At 37.0% G+C, this 18,082-nt stretch overlaps 1 protein-coding gene across 7 annotated transcripts in view; it reads left to right on the plus strand.

The window, feature by feature from the left end:
• The window catches only part of PCCA (propionyl-CoA carboxylase subunit alpha), a 363,730-nt gene that overhangs the window by 227,004 nt on the left and 118,644 nt on the right, over positions 1–18,082 (plus strand). For 6 of the 7 annotated variants that reach the window (XM_055542946.1, XM_055542947.1, XM_055542949.1 and 3 more), the window contains exon 19: positions 11,146–11,248. In XM_055542946.1, the coding sequence (XP_055398921.1) occupies positions 11,146–11,248 (103 nt within the window). Of the gene's footprint in view, positions 1–11,145; positions 11,249–12,002; positions 13,644–18,082 lie in introns of those variants that run through there. The other variant, XM_055542951.1, reaches the window with a different exon arrangement.

Genomic DNA, 18,082 nt, shown 5'->3' on the forward strand with positions numbered 1-18,082 from the left:
ATTCTTTTTGAAGGACTGAAGGAAGTCTAGTATGAACAATTAAAGGAAATTATGGCAACCATATCTCACATAATAGAAAATATTAATAAAAAGATAGAAATTGGTACTTCCCTAGTGGTACTTCCCTAGTGGCTAAGACTCCATCCTTCCAATCCAGGGGGCCTGCGTTTGATGTCTGGTCAGGAAACTTGAGTCCTGCATGCTACAACAAAGAGTTTGCATGCCACAACTGAGGCCTGGCACAGCCAAATAAATAAATAAATATATTTTTTAAAAGAAATGATTTTTTTAAGCAAATAAAAATTCTAGAGATGAAAGTACAGTGCTCATAGTGGTAAAATGAACTGAGGAATTCAATAATAGATTTGAGTGGCAGAAGAAACAATCAGCAAATTTGAAGATATATCAATTGAGATTATCCAAAGTGAAGAACAGAAAGAAAACTGAAGAAGAATGACCAGAGCCTTGGAGATCTTTGGGACACTGAGATGTACTGGCATACATGCTGAGAGTCCCAGAAGCAGAAGAGAAGAAAGATAAAGGAGCAGAAAGACTGTTAAAAGAAATCATGGCTGAAAACATCCCAAATGAAAACCCAAATGAAAAACCTTAATCTGCACATTCAATAAGCTTAACAAAGTCCAAGGTAGAATAAACTCAAAAAGCTCAACAGCTGCACACATCACAGTCAAAACTGTCAAAAACCAAAGAGAATCTTAAACGCAGCGTGAGAAAAGGACTCATCATGTAAAAGAGATCCTCAGTAAGATTAAGGGCTCCCACCTCATCAGATGCCAAGGTGTCCAGAAGAGAATGGGATGGTATATAAAAAGTGCTGAAGAATTAAAAGTAAATGTCAACAAAGAATTCTGTATCCAGCAAAACTAACTTTTAAACACGAAGGAGACATTAAGACATTCAAAACAAATAAGAGAAACCAAAGCTAGCAGACCTATGCAAGAAAAAGTATGAAAGGAAGTTTTTCAAGGTGAAATGAAAGTACATTTAACAGAAACGTAAATATGTATGAAGTAAAAAGGGCACTGGTTAAAGATTACTACATCAGTAAATATAAAAGACAGTATAAATGTATTTTTAGTTTCAGTAATATCTTTCCCCCTTTTTTCTTATTTAAAAGAATTACATAATGCAGTAATTTTAATTCTAAGTTTACAGGCATATCATATATACAAATATAATTTGTATGACAATAAGGCAAATGGTAGAGAAAACAAAGCTATCGATTGCAGCAAATTTTCTATATGCTTTTGCAATTAAGTTAGCATTAATCCGGGCTTCCCTGGTGGCTCAGATGGTAAAGAATCTGCCTGCAGTGCAGGAGACATGCTTACAATGCAAGAGACACATCCCTGGGTCAGGAAGATCCCCTGGAGAAGGGAATGGCTACCCACTCCAGTATTCTTGCCTGGAGAGTCCTGTGGACAGAGGAGCCTGGTAGGCTGCAGTTTATGGGATCTCAGAGTCAGACATGACTGAATGACTAGCATTAATCCATACTATAGTGTTTAAATATAAGGTGCAAATTGTACTCCCTAAGGTAACCACTAAGAAAATAGCTGTAAAAAATAGTGTATGAACCATCAAGGGAGTTAAAATGGTACACTGCAAAATATCTACTTAAAAGAAGACAATAATGGAGGAATAGAAGAACAAAAAAAGATATGAAAAGCAAAAAGTAAAATGGCAGATGTAAATCTTGCTTAATGAAGAAGTATATTTAATGTAAATGGAGTAAGCACACCAATCAAGGGCAGATATTAGTATGGTGGATAAAAAAATAAGATCAAATGTAATCTCTCTACAATAGATACTCTTTGACACAAAGACACAATATAGACTGAAGGTAAAAGGATAGAGTTATCAGACATACTATATTTGTAATGTAGTATAATTTTAAGACAGAAATTGTTACTGGAGACAAAGGGATATTTTATAATGATAGAACAGTCAATCCATGAGAAAGCTATAACAATTCTGAACATATATGTTACCTGATAATGCAGTCCCCAGATACATGAAGCAAAACTGTGACAGTTGAAATGAGAAATTAACAATTCACCAGTAATAGTTGGAGATTTGAATACTCCACTTTCAATAGTGGATAGAACTAGGCTTGATGAACAAGAAAGTAGAAGACTTGTATAACACTATAAACCAAATAGATCTAATATATCTATATAGAAGAATAGAAGATATCTATATAGAAGAATACATTCAACAGCAGAACATGCAGCTTCTCAAGTGCATGTGTAACACTTTCCATGGTAAAGCATCTCATGTGCCAGGCCATAGAACACACCCTGATACGTGTAAAGGGACTGAAATATACCAAGTATGTTCTCCAAACACAGGTGAATGAAATGACAAGTCAACAAAAAAGGAAATTTGTGAAAGTTACAAATTTGTGGAAGTTAAATAATTCACTCCTAAATAACAAATGGGATGAAGAAGAAATCAAAGAAATTAGAAAAATATTTTGAAATTAAAACAAGATCAGAACATTTAAAAACGTATTATGAAATGCCTCTAGTGGTTAGAGGGACGTTTAGAGCTGTAAACGCATATTGAAAAAGAAGATCTCAGAACTTCCCTAGTGGTCCAGTGGCTAAGCCTCAGTGCTCCCAGTGCCAGGAGGCCTGGGTTCGATCCCTGGTCAAGGAACTAGATCCCGTATGCCACAGCTAAGATCCAGTGCAGCAAAATAAATAAAATGAATTAAAAGAAGATCTCATGTCAGTCACCTCATCTTCCATTTCAGGAAGATTGGAAAAGGAGAACAAACTAAACCCAAAACAAGCAGAGAGAAGAAAGTAGTAAACATTGGACAGGAAATAAATCGAAAATAGAAAAACAGTAGAGATCAATAAAAGCAGAATTTGGTCCTTAGGCAGATCAGTGGAAATGACAAGCCTTTAGAGAGATTGACCAAGAGAAAGAGAGACTCAGATTGTTAAATTAGTGATAAAATAGGTATTGTACATACTGACCTTACAAAAATTAAAAGTGTGATGAGGGAATAATGTGAATAATTATATGCCAACTTAGATAAAATGGAGAAATTTGTAGAAAGATGCAAGCTACCAACACTAACTTAAGAGAAAATAGAAAATTTGAATAGACCTGCGAGAGATTGAATTAGTCATCACAAAATTTCTTAAAAAGAAGAGCCCAGGGATAATGGCTTCACTGGTGAATTCAGTGAACTATTTAGAAAGAAATCAACTAATACTCATCTTTTATAAATTCTTCCAAAAAATACAAAAGAAGGATAGAATTTGCAACTCATTCTCCAAGGCCAGTATTATTATACTGTAATACCAAAACCAGATAAAGATGTTAGAAAAAAAGAAAACTAAAGACCAACCTCCCTCATACATTAATGCAAAAATCCTCAACAAAATCTAGCAAACTAAATTCATGAATATATAAAATGATTATGTGCCATAACCAAGTGAGTTTTACCTTAGGTACACACAGTTGGCTTAACATCCAAAAATCATTCAATGTGATAAATCATATTAATGATGGGCAGAATCCACGGACTTATTTCAAGAAATGCAGAAAAAACATTTGGGAAAATCAAGCAGCCGTTCATGATAAAGCACTCAACCAATTAGGCATAGAAGGAAAGGAACTTCCTGAACCCAATGAAGGCCATCTATGAAAAATCCACAGCTAACATCATACCTATTGGCACACAATTGAATGTTTTCCTCTAAGGTCAGGAATAAGACACGGGTGTTTGTTGTTAGTTTTTCAGCATTTTCCTGGAGTTTCTGGCTTGGGCAGTTTGGCATGAAAAATTAAAGGTATCAAGATGGGGAAGAAATAAACCATCTCTAATTTTGGTGACATGATCTTGTATATAGAAAATCTTAAGGAATTCACCAAAAAAAACCACAAAAACGCTATTAAAATAATAAATAACTTTTGCAAAGTTGTGGAATATAAGAGTGGCATGTAAATATCCATTTTATTTTATACAATAGGAGTGTTATGAACCCAAAATTAACAATTTTATTTTACAGTAGCAGCAAAAGAAATGCAGTACTTAAGCACAAATTTTTTTTAAAAAGTGTAAGATTGTATACTGAAAACTGTACAGAATAATTGTTGAAATAAAGACAAATAAATGGATAAACATCCCACATTCATGGATCAGAAGACGAAATGATGATACACAGATTTGATGCCATCACTATTAAATCCCAGCTGTGTTTTTTGCAGAAATAAACACATTCCAAAATTTATGTGAAAGTGCAAGAGATTCAGCATAACCAAAACAGTCTTGAAAAAGAACAACAAAATTGGGGGAACTCATACTTCCTGATTTCAAAACATAGTGCAAGCTTATAGTAATAAAGACAGTGTGGTACTGGCATAGGAATAAACGTGTTGATCAGGGGAATAGAAGTCCAGAAATAAAATTGGATGTACATTCATCATAGAATTTCCACTCTTAAGATGAAGATATATTTACCCTTAAGAAACGAAAGCATAAGTCCTCAAAAAATATTTGTTCAAAGAATATTTATAGCAGCTTTGTTCATGAGAGCCCCAAACTGGAAACCACACAAAGGCCCGTCAATAAAGGGTGAACTCATTTAGTGTGCTCACGTGCAACAGAGTGCTACTCAGTGGCCAAAAAAGAATGAACGTGTCAACATGAACAAACCTCAGAAACATTATTTTGGGTAAAAACCACACAGGAGTACATATTTTTTGAAGTTTATGGGGAGCTTTATAGTTGTTGGGAAGGGGCAGATTTATTGGAAAGATAAATGATGGAACTTAAGATTTTTTAATTTCACTGTATTTAAATTGTATAGTATTGAATAGCAGGTTGTTGCAACAATAGAGGAGGATTTCACGTTACTGCACCAAACAAATCATGATAATGTTGATAGTGTCTCTTAATTAGCCTTTAATGTGCCAAGCACCTGTCTAATCGTTTTACACCTTTTATCTCATTTAATCAACATGCAAATTAAGTAGTCTTACTATTTTTGTCTTACTGATAAGGAAACTGATGCACAAGAAGTATAGTAACTTGTAAAGGTCATGTAACTTAAAAAAAAATTATTGATTGGGTTCTTTTTTGACTGTGCTGGGTCTTTGTTGCTGTGCGGGCTTTTTCTCTAGTTGTGGCGAGTGGGGCTACTCTCTAGTTGCAGTGCAGAGGCTTCTCATTCCAGTGGGTTCTCTTGCTGCAGAGCACAGCTCTAGGACACATGGGCTTCAGTAGATGAGGCACGTGGGCTCAGTAGTTGTGGCTCCCGGGCTCCAGATCCCAGGCTCAATAGTTGTGACACACGGGCTTAGCTGCTTCATGGCGTGTGGGATCTTCCCAGATCGGAGATCCACCCCATGTCTCCTGCATTGGCAGGTGGATTCTTTTTCACTGAGCCACCATAGAGGCCCAGGTCATGTAGTGATCCGTCAGACACTGCAGGGGTGATGGCTATACACTACCAGCATTGTCTTCCTCACTAATTGTACCTGGAGATCAGACTTAGAACCATAAAGCCTTATTGGTGAAAGAAAAAAGCAGAGTTTGCATAATATTAAAATATACTTAAGATTATAAGTAATGTGGTTCATTTCTAGATTCCAGTGTCATTTGTGCAATTATTTGTATTGCTAATGCAACTGGACTTGGGGATATTCCCTAACTCCTTCTAGGCATGATTTTGTGATACACGTTCTCCTCCACAGTCTCCTATATTCTCATGTACACATTTTAAATTGCATACAGGCAGAGTTCTGTTCCTCCACTATGACAAGTTCTAGCTTTGAAGAGGTTCTCTGAAAACGCAGCTTTTATCTTTCTTCTGCAGTGATGAACTTTAATGTTGGAGTGTTGTAAGTTCTCACATAATAAGGCTTAGATTTTTGTTTGGTTTGGCAGTAGACTTCTGTTTAAAATTCTTTTAATCTGTTCATTCCGTGCTTTTTCATATTCATTCTGATGGCTGATGGCTCTGTGAAGAATTTTATGTGAATTTATCGCACTAATAAAACTTTTATTTGCGACTCTTCCTCCATCCCAACTTGCTAAAAGTGGGCTTTTCAGCAAATTGTTGCATTTTTGTCTTTTTCAGTTTGCTTTCTTTTTTTTTTTACCCCCCTCCCCCGGAGGAAATAAGACACAATTCATATGCTAGATCTAAAGTTTCATTAAAATTGCTTATGCCCTGTCTCAGGCATTTTAAGTGGGCCATCTGTCTAAACATCTCTCTCCTGTTTTTTTCTGATCATTTCCTCGACTTATTCATGAGCCATGGGAGGGCTCCTTTGTAGTCTCCATGTAACTGGTTCTGTCTACCCCCACTGAATACATCTATGTGCTTGCATAACATATCTTTTCACCGTGCTGGAAATTCTCTGAACTTGGTGCAGATGAATGGCCCACTTTTCTGAAGGCCTTTTTCTTCCTGCAAAGACTTGTATGCAGAAGCTGACCTCCGCGGCCACGGAATGCCGCATATTATTCTTGATCATTTTACAGACCACCCACTGTGAAAGTTATGATGAAGGGTCGCGTAATGATTCTTTGAGCACTAACATTGTTTTAACTCAGTGTTTCAGTCCTAAATAGGTAATGGCACAATGGCAAACCAGCGTTTCTGAGTGTGTGATAGTATGGTTTTGAGATGCTTATGATCCTTGATAACAAAAGATGCTACTCGTTATGTTTACACGAAGCCTGCTGTAACAAATGACATGCAGTACTAACATGCTTGACTTAGTATTACTTGTACCTTTTTGAGTAAAAAATATTCCAGTAAATTTAAATGTTGTACCATTAACATTTGTGACGGTCAGCTGACAGCTTTTACCATAAAATATAGTATAATTTAGTTTTATTGAGCATACGCATTCTTACTAGCAGATGAGAATCAAAGTGGACAGGTCTGGGTAAGAGCTGTTATTTGATTTGCTTTGTGAGTAGCTGTTTATATGAATTCCTTTTTACTGTTTTGTGTGTTTGTTTTTGAAGTAGTAGCTTAAATGATATCAGCTTTCCAGTTACCTAATAAGTCACCCAGATGAAATTTTTCATCAAATGGCAATCTCTTTCACCAGACATATATATCAGGAAAGGAGACTGTTTTCTGCGTATCATTATTGTGATGACTTGAGTAAAGCTCCAAGACTCTGCCCTGCTCCACCTTTTCAGAGAATTGTTCATAAAGTCCTCTTTCAGACTGTTTTGAATTTCATGAAGAAATATAATTTTTTTCTAAAATTTAAAATATAACTTTCAGTGATTATTACCATTATGAACATGTTTGTGCTGGTGGAGTTAGTATCAGTATTTTATTTTGAAGTAATTATTGTTAATGTGGTTTCAATAATTTTGCATAAATAGAACACATATGCTTTCAGGTTGGTATGTATTACTATCTTTATAGTTTATACTTTATAGTTACAGCTTATTTCCATTGCAGAACTTATTGATATTTATATTGGGCCTGTATGCCCCCAAACCCATCCATTTTATTTAAAACCAAAACAAAGCTATTTTAAAACTTACTCAGAGCCAGAAGGAATCTTAACAAATTTTGTTTGTAGAAGAGTGAACTCCTGTAAAGAGATTCCACTGTTTGACCCTGTGTTTAGTGTCTCAAGGTCTTGCTTTCACAGAGGAGAGCCTCTTTGCTACGTTGTTAGAGAAACTGCTGCTTCAGGCGTCATATGTGAGCTCAGCAGCAGCAGCAGCCTCCCCTGTCACCTCACTGTCCCTGCTCTGATCCTTATTTTAAAGCATGGAAGTTTTGGCTCCAAAGGATTGGATGAGTTCCCTGTAACAATGCTAGTAGGATGAATGTGCTGAGATAAGACCCTCAGCCTTTTAACTCAAAAGAGCCTCTGCATGCTCTGCAGGTCCCTCTCGGGGCAGGTTCCAACATGTATGAAACATGTGGATCCAAAGAAAACAACAGAAAAATAAATAGCAGTTAGATTCTGAAGAGCAGCAACGACATCTCGCCACCATCCATAAGGTTGCTTTCCGTGGGAAAACGTGTCCTGCTTTTGAACAGGATGCCAGGATGAGCAGCTTCCCAAGATGCCTCTGGAAACAGAGGCACCACACTTACTGGGAAGAGTTACTGGGCCTCTGTACTGTGAAAAATTTTAAGTATAAAAAATACTTTGGCCACCTGATGCCAAGAACTGACTCATTGGAAAAGACCCTGATGCTGGGAAAGATTGAAGGTGGGAGGAGAAGGGGATGACAGAGGATGAGGTGGTTGGATGGCATCGCCAACATGATGGACATGAGTTTGAGCAAGCTCCAGGAGCTGGTGATGGACAGGGAAGCCTGGCGGGCTGCAGTCCATGGGGTCGCAAAGAGTCGGACACGACTGATTCCTACTCTTTGGGACCCCATGGACTGTAGCCCGCCAGGCTTCTCTGCCCATGGGGATTCTCCAGGCAAGAAGACTGGAGTGGGTTGCCGTTTCCTTCTCCATAGGCCTAGAGGTGGGATAATATGAAATATTTATTATGAAACATTTCTAATAATAAAATGAACACTTGTCTGCATTATTTAATTTTATCCTCAACACACTGTGACCCAGACACTATTACTGTCTTAATTTTATACATAAAGAAACAGACTTTTCTTGAGGTCACAGCTGATTAATGACAGAGCTGGGTTTTCTTCTGTCTTCTCGAGTCACTGGATCCAGAGTTTGTAACCACTGTGGTTAGTTCTCCTGCTCGAGTCAGCTTAGCTCAGTTTGTTTTGTGAAGCAATTTAAGGCCTTGCCCCAGTCAGATATACAAGTCAGGGAATAGTCAAAAATAAATACAGAGTGGGACCTTCTTTTATTTTAAGGAACTTGACTGATAGTTGGTTGATTAAGGTTTGAGTGTGTGTGCTGAGTTGTTTCAGTCGTGTCTGACTCTTTGTGACCCAATGGACTGCAGCCCTCCAGACTCCTCTGTCCATGGGATTTTCCAGGCAAGAATGCTCAAGTGGGTTGCCATGCCCTCTTCCAGGGCATCTTCCTGACTGAGGGGTCGAACTCGTGTGCCTTGCATCTCCTGCATTGGCAGGTGGGTTCTTTACCACTAGCTGCGTTGAAGTTGGTCCTGATGTAAAGTAGAAAACTACACAACAGTCCTGAGCAGGACAGTGATCCAGTTATGGCAGATAGCAGGTTCCAGAAAGCCAGGTTGCATAGTAGTCTGTCATTGCGATACTCCTTGGTGGGGGGGGATGGACGGGGGTGTTGACCTCATTTAAAGGTGAGCACCGTGAGGTCACCCCTGTAGTCTCAGGCAGCCAAGTGGAGCCTGGGAGCTCGAGTTTCTCCTTCGGCAGCTGGTGCTGTGTCCCTGGGGAGATGGGCTTGGCACCTAGTGGGTGCTCCTCTGATTCGTGCTCACCTCCACCCTTGGCCCTCCTGCCCCAGCCTGCACTGCGGTTTGGGGATAGAAAAGTAAGGCATGATCTTGGGCTTTTAGAAGCTCACAGGCCAGTGGGTGAGACAGGCATAAACAAGTGCCCAGTGGAAAAGATGCCCAGAGGCCAAGATGGGTCGCAGAGTGCCCCTCCTCCTGCTGCTCCTCCCGCTCCTCCTGGCTGCCATATGCCTTCTCTCTCTTCCTCCTCCCCTGTGGGACCCTGTTGTTCTTTCAAGTTCTCATGTGTGAAGCTCTATCCTCTCAAACAGCCCTCTTCAAATGGCCAAAAAATAGTTTTCCAGACCTACAGTGCGCATTATTCTTGATTTGTTGATGCATTTTTAAAAACTTTTCTTTAACTTTCATCTGTGTAGTGTTAAAAACATTTCCTTCGTCTCCAAAAAAATAATTCAGTAAAGAGTGTGCTGAATACAAATATTCACCTAAACTATTATTAATCATCCTCCATTAGACATTGTGACTAGAGATGATCTGATTCTAGTCACAGTTCTTGTGGCTCTTTTTTTTTTTTTTTTTTTGACTACACAGAGACTCCTTTGAAATTCAGAGGATGTTAAAGTATTGGCCTGCAACATATTTTTAGAACTAAAACTTAAGGCAGAGTCTGGATACTACATGCTTAGTGCTTAGTCAGTATAAATAATGCAAATATGCGTTATTTAAATGAGGTTAATTCAGAAATCTTTAAAATTTTGTTAGCTTAAAAAATTGGGAGAAACATTTGTATTCTGAAATGTTTGTTTGTCTTAGGCTGCTTGTCCCAGTTTTTCTGGAGTGTGTACCATTGATCATCACAAGAAAAGACCTGTATGCTAAAATTAGCATCATTGGTGTTGTTTTCTCACCCAGACAAACAAACAAACGAAAAACTGAAACAAAACACATGGACAAAAGGCAGCTTTCGGAAATGATAGCTATGTTTTATTACCTTGATTGTGGTGAGATAACATGAGTGAATGAATATGTCCAAACTCATCAAATACATGTGCAGTTTTTTGCATACAAATTTAACTCAAGCTGGAGAAAGGAAAAAATTAGTATTATAAGGTTTTAAAAATAGTCTTGATAAGTAACCAAATACTGAAAACAAAATAATGCTTAAAGAAGGTTAAATTTTGAAGGAATGTAAAAATTAGGCAACTCAGATTCATAGAATAGATGATGGTACCACAATTTCTGCAGAATGACTGTTATTGTCTTTGGAGTGTTTTTGTGTGCTAGTTTTTGCTTTTCATTTCTCTAGTTTGCATTTCGGAGAAGGCAGTGGCACCCCACTCCAGTAGTCTTGCCTGGAAAATCCCATGGATGGAGGAGCCTGGTGGGCTGCAGTCCATGGGGTCGCTGAGGGTCGGACACGACTGAGCGACTTCACTTTCACTTTTCACTTTCATGCATTGGAGAAGGAAATGGCAACCCACTCCAGTGTTCTTGCCTGGAGAATCCCAGGGACGGGGGAGCCTGGTGGGCTGCTATCTATGGGGTCACACAGAGTCGGACACGACTGAGGTGACTTAGCAGCAGCAGCAGCAGTTTGCATTTTAAACCTTTTTTCCAAGAATAGAACCTTTTGAAATGTTTTGGAATACAGTGTTTGGCAGTTTTACTCTGCACACTTAATGTCAAAGGAAAATCAGTTTACTCAGAATAATATAAAATTATTAACTCTATCTTTTCTTTCGACTTCAGAGTGCCTATTGTAAAACCACAAGTGGCTAGCTGGGAGCTCTCAGTGAAACTGCATGACGAAATTCATACTGTCGTAGTATCCAGCAGTGGGCCAACATTCTCCGTGAGTTTTATTTTTTTTTAATTTTTGACTATCTTGAAATTATCTATGAATATTTACAACAATTTTAGCACATTCCACGAGTCTCATCTTTTGCATCTACAACATAGGTGTGTTTCTGTTTTCATCTTCTTTAGGAAGCTGAATGGAAATGAGATTTTTGTCTCTTATGTTAATGAGGAAATGTATGCCCAGACTTAGCCACGTTCTAAATCCACTTCCTGTTACCTGATTTATTTTTCTGTTGTTATTGAGAAGGAATACTTCCGCCTTTGTTGTAGAGAAGAGCATCTTTAACCATAATTCCAAATATATGATAGATCTGTTTCTTTTAAGACAAGTAACTTTAAGCCTCATGTAACATTTTCTTGAGATTTCATGGTGTTGGACATTCTTTATGCTGAATTTACCTTACAGTGACATTCTTTTTGTTTAGAAGACTTTAACCCCTTGAGTCATACCCATGAGAGAACTGCTTTAGTTTCAGTCTGGTCTGAACTGAACACTGTTCCAGTAAGATTTATACCATGGTATGAATGACATGTTTCGATCCTGTGATTTAAATTGCCAGAAAAATACCATAAAGAGTTACTATTTTATTATTTATTTATTTAGGCCACATGGCTTGTGGGATATTAGTTCCCTGACCTTGGATTGAATCTGGGCCCTGGCAGTGAAAGTGCTAAGTCCTAATCCCTGGACCGCCAGGGAATTCCCAGGAGTAACTATTTTAACTTGGGTCCTTTTTAACTTTCAGCATGAACCACAGAAGCTGCTACATAGTTACATAGTTAGTATAATGAATATTATATGTTGATTATATATATTATATATGTTAGTATAGTGAATGTTGGGCTTCCCAGGTGGTGCTAGTGTTAGAGAACCTGCCTACCAATGCAGGCGACTTGAGAGATGCAGGTTCGATCCCTGGGTTGGGAAGTTCCCCTGGAGGAGTGCATGGCAACCCATTGAAGTATTCTTGCCTGGAGAATTCCATGGACAGAGGAGCCTGGCGGGTGGCAGTCCACAGGGTCACAGAGAGTTGGACATGACTGAAATGACTTACCACGCATGCACATAATGAATATTAATCTATATTTCTCTTCTCATGGCTAAGTTGCACTGAGATGTCATTTTACTGGGTGGGGGAGGAAATGACTTTTCATCAAAAAATTTAAACCAGATATGAAAATCAAAATAATGTAATTTCATTGAAAACAGTGCTCGGAGAGGCTTGAGATATATGGTAAATTCTTATCCCAGGTGGAAAAATACTTCAAGTAAGAATTAATGAGAATTCATTTAATCAGCAAATACTGCATGCGACTGTGTACTAGATAAGTGTAAGGCTGTTACACAGGAGAAGGTGACATTTTTATGTGATAGTCACAAGTAAATGAGATTAATTCCTGAGTTAAGGTTGGTCTCCTTGGTTGTCTTTCTTTTTTTTATTGGAATATAATTATTTTGCAGTGTTATGTTAGTATTCTTGCTTGTCTTTAAATTTTGTGATTCATCTATATGCCAGAAGTGCTAAAGTATTTGTTACTAAAAGATATTTCACTCAACTGTCTTAAAACAAAAACTGTGATGGAATTAAACCATGTTCTTATGATATATTTTGTGATGAACTTATATGATTCTTTATATTTCTCCTTTCTATATGATCATTTGAAAAATAACTCTGTAAGTGGACACTTAAACTATGCATCAAATTGAGTAGCAAATTACATGTGTTGAATATTAAAAGATAATGTAGTATAGTATTTTCCTAGGGGAAGGTTAGCTTTGCAAAAATGTAGACCTTAGCATAATTTTCAGTTCTGTACTGAGTCACCACTGAAGTGTTACTGTTAATCTGATACAGTGTTTTTCTAAGCAGTGCCTTGTTTAATAAGAAAACTGCCCAGCTTATGTCTATGAGTTGTTATTTCTCTGTGCTTGTTTCAGATTCCATGTTGGAAAGCTATAGATCATTGGCACAGTTCAAGTGATATCTGTCGAGTTTTCGTTGTAGAATTACCCCATTTTACTTTTCAGCTCATGATGTGTTTAAAAAACCCATCAAAATTAATACATTAAAAATTTCCCTGGAAAATATCCACCTTGATATATAGTACAAAAACTACTTCCTGTATGTATTGGCTTAGCTACTATCAGAAGCATCAGGCATAATAAAAATTGAGCATTCCTGATAGTATATCCCTTTTTCCTGACCATATTTGGATTGAGCTTCATTTAGCATCAGTGTTATGAAAGGAGACAAGTTGAATAGTGTGCAGTAAGTAAAGGCTTTCATTGGTATTAGATTTTAATAGAGGGGAACTCCTGCTTTTAGAGTCTCAGAAGGGAGAGTTGTGACCATTTACTTGTTTTTCTAGATCACCCTCTGCCACATCAGGAGGAAATTAGCCAAGAGTTGACAGTCTAGGTTAGTGACACCAGAGGTAATACATATTTGTTTTCCTTACAGTAATGTGTTCATGTTTTCTGAAAGTCTTTTATTTAATTAAAATTTTTTTAAAAATAATAAGATATTCAAATGAGGAAAATATAGCAAATTTACAAATCTCTATGTAGGTCTCCTATTAAAAAAAAGAAAAAAGTAGTAGATACAGCTAAATCTCTTCTTTACATCATCCCATTCTGCTCTCTCCTTCTCTAGAGATGACATCATTTGTGAAGGTACCACGTGTCTTTCTTGTACATGTTGTTACAGTTTCAGTGTGCCGTAATAATAATGAAATATTTCATGTACCATAATAATGATGAAAAAGATGCGAAAAATATATATATCAATACTTAATGATATCATTTATGTAAGATTTTAAAATGCACAAAGCTAAAACAGTTCCATTTACAATAGCATCAAAAAGAGTAAGATACTTAGGAATAAACTTAAACATAGAGGACAAAGACTTGCACACTGGAAAATATAAAATGTTGCTGAAATAAATTAAAGAGGACACAAATAAATGGAAAGCCATCTCACGTTCATGGATTTGAAGACTTAATGTATGCTATAATGTCAGTATACTCAAAGCATATAGATTCAGTGTCATCCCTATCAAAATCCCAACAGAATTTTTGCAGAAATAGGAAAAAATCCAAAAATTCATATGGAATCTCAGGGATCCCCCAATAGTTAAAACAATGTTGAAAAAAGAAGAACAAAAGTTGGAGAACTCGCATACTTCCTGATATCAGATTTTATTTTAAAACTACAGTAATCAAAACAGCATGAACACCAGTAAGACAGCACGCAGACCAAGAGAATAGAGAGCCCAGAAATAAACCCGTGGATAAGTAATCGAGTGATTTTTGACAGGAGTGCTAAGATCATTCCATAAGGAAAGGACAGTCTTTTCAACAAATAGTACTGAGAAAAATTGGATATCCACATGCCAAAGAATGAAATTGGACCTTTTACCTTACTCCTTATGCAAAAGGAGTTCAAAATGTATGAAAGACCTAAATGAAAAAGCTAGAGCTATAAAACTCTTAGGAAAAAATAGTCATTACATTGGACTTGATAATTTCTTGGTTATGACATCTGAAACATAGGCAACACAAGAAAAATAGGGAAGTTAGAGTGCGTCAACTTTATAACTTTTGTGCATCAAAATCAGCGAACGGAAAGGCAGTGCACGGAATGAGAGAAAATATTTGCATATGCAGGATACATTTGCATATTATTCAGAAGGCAATGGCACCCCAGTCCCGTACTCTTGCCTGGAAAATCCCATGGACAGAGGAGCCTGGTGGGCTGCAGTCCATGGGGTCACTACAAGTCGGACACAACTGAGCGACTTCACTTTCACTTTTCACTTTCATGCATTGGAGGAGGAAATGGCAACCCACTCCAGAATTCTTGCCTGGAGAATCCCAGGGACGGGGGAGCCTGGTGGGCTGCCGTCTATGGGGTCGCACAGAGTCGGACACGACTGAAGTGACTTAGCAGCAGCAGCAGCAGCAGCAGCAGAATATATAAACTAACTTACAGAAGCAATCTATTTTAAACATGGGCAAAGGACTTATTACAAAGTTAAAAATATCTACATTAGTAGATAAATAAAAGAATTACTAAGAAAGGGACAATTAGCAGGCAGTATAACGGAGTGATTTGGACACTATGTTGTGATTTGCTGTTAAGAGCTATCTGCTCTTAGTAAATTAATTCCTCTAAATTTCAGTTTCCTCCTCTGTCAAATGGCGATAAAGTATAATGTATTTTAATTGGATAGAGTGAAATGATATATTTAAAGAGCTTGGAATGTTGTCCAGAACAAATTAAATGTTGGTTGTTAGTAGTGCTAAAAGTACTACAGTAAAAATCTAAATTATTACCAAAAATAAAGTGAAATAAATAAAAATGGGCAATGAACTTGAATAGACATTTCTTTAAAGAAGATACACAGATGACTGATAAACATGTGAAAACATGCTTGACATCACTAATCATCAAGGAATCACAAATCAGAACTATAACTGGAGGCCAATTCATAGCAGTTAGGATGGCTACTATCAAACAAAGCTCCAGAAAATAGTAAGTGTTGGCGAGTATGAATGAAATTGGAACCCTTGTGCACCGTTCATGCAGCTGCTGTGGAAAACAGTACTGTGGTTTATGTAAAAAGTTAAAAGTTGATAAGATCTGGCAATTCCACTGCTGGGTGTTTATCCCAGACGATTGAAAGCAGGATCTTGAAGAGATACTCACACACTCATCTTTAGCAGTCTAAGTCACAATAGCCAAGAAGTGGAACCAACCCAAGGGTCCAGTGCCAAGTGAATGGATAAGCAAAATATATACATAAAATGAAATATTATTTAACCTTTAAATGGAAGAAAGTTCTGACACATTTTATCAGACTTCATACAAATTTGATAGAGACTTTGGCCCCCTCATGCAAAGAGTTGACTCATTGGAAAAGACCCTGATGCTGGGACGGATTGGGGGCAGGAGGAGAAGGGGATGACAGAGGATGAGATGGCTGATCCCATCACTGACTCGATGGACGTGAGTTTGAGTGAACTCCGGGAGTTGGTGATGGACAGGGAGGCCTGGCATGCTGCGATTTCATGGGGTCGCAAAGAGTTGGACATGACTGAGCGACTGAACTGAACTGAACTGCAAATTAGTATTTTACTGAAAAACTTTTCAGTAGGGAGGATGAAAATTTGGGGAAATAAAGCAAGCAGTGAAAAAGCAGTAAAAGATATTTTATATATCTTAGGTTTTTATTCTAATGCTGAATATGAGTCAAAATGAATAGCATCATTAAGAAGAAAAGAACCTGATACGTACAAGGCTGAGATATTATTTAGGTTATTAAGGTGATAAACTGATATATGTAAAAACCAAATTTCGTTTATAGTATTTTCATGACTGCCTTCTGGATTCCCAGGATGTTTCCCATTTCTCTTTTATTCTGCATAATACAAAACTGGAAAATATTCATGTGTTGATGTTAAAGATAATGGACTTAAATTCATGTTGAAGAAAAATGTCAGAGTACTCTTGACATGACAAAACTTAGCTTGGAAATTTGGGTTTCCCAAGGATGTAAAAATGAACACTGTACATGCTCTAAAAAATCTTTTTTGCCCAGTATTTCATGTTAACTACTAATAAACTGTTCCCTGGGTGGCTCAGTGGTAAAGAATCCACCTGCCAGTGCAGGAGATGCAAGAGACATAGGTTTGATTCCTGGGTCAGGAAGATCCCCTGGTGCAGGAAATGGTAACCCACTCCCGTGTTCTTGCCTGGGAAATTCCCTGGATAAAGTAGCCTGGCAGGCCGCAGTCCATGGGGTTGCAAAGAGTGGGACCCAACTGAGCACACACAGCACTAATAAACTAGAGAAAAGTTGTAATGTTCCTACTGAATTAGAGATTCTTTGTTACAGTGAATGACTGAGAAATTTTTCTACAGACCTTGTGAAATGCTTCTTAAGAATAATCAGAATCCTTAGAGTATTGAATTTTGTCATATCAATATAATTTTTATGTTAATGGTTATAAAGAAAAATCTAAATGATCTAAAATAACATTAAATATTAAGATCAAGAAAAACAGCACTTTTTTTTTTTTTTTAACTTTTTTCAGTTTATTTTCCTAAATGAGATTTTTTTTTTTGCTTCTTATATACAGGTCAAAACTTAACTTTTTGATAGGCGTAAAACTTTGCTACGATTTTAAATTGTGGTCACAATCCTTTCATTCTTTCAATTTCAAGTATGTTTTGTATTGATAAAATTTATACTAAAAGTTAAATGGCGAAGATTCATTTCTGGAATAGCAGCAAACTAACTATAATTGATGAATATTATTTAAGAAATCTCTATTTACAGATTTATATGCTGTTGTATGTCAAAAACTCGACAAAAGCCAGTAAGAAACTGCCACAAATAATACAACAGGTTAGCAAGGGTACAGGAAACAAAACATATAAAAATCAATAGTATTTCTACTCACTTTCAATGAGCACTCCAAAAATAAAATTATGAAAACAATTTCATTAACAAAAGCATCCAAAGAATAAAATACTTAAGAGTAAATTTAGCAAAAGAAGTGCAATACCTATACTGTGAAATCTTCAAGCTATTGAAAATTTATGAATCGAAGTGACTTAGTTCATGAATTGAATGACTTAACATTATAAAGATGGCAGTACTTCCCAAATTGGTCTACAGATTAAACATAGTTTTTATCAGAATCCAAGCTTTATTTTTGTCAGAAATTGATGCTGACATTCAAGCTGATACTAACACTCAAATAGAAATGTAAAGAATCCAGAATAGACCATACAATTTTGAAAAAGAGAATAAAGTTGGA

Source organism: Bubalus kerabau, chromosome 12 (assembly GCF_029407905.1).
Source record: "Bubalus kerabau isolate K-KA32 ecotype Philippines breed swamp buffalo chromosome 12, PCC_UOA_SB_1v2, whole genome shotgun sequence".
Taxonomy (NCBI): domain Eukaryota; kingdom Metazoa; phylum Chordata; class Mammalia; order Artiodactyla; family Bovidae; genus Bubalus; species Bubalus kerabau.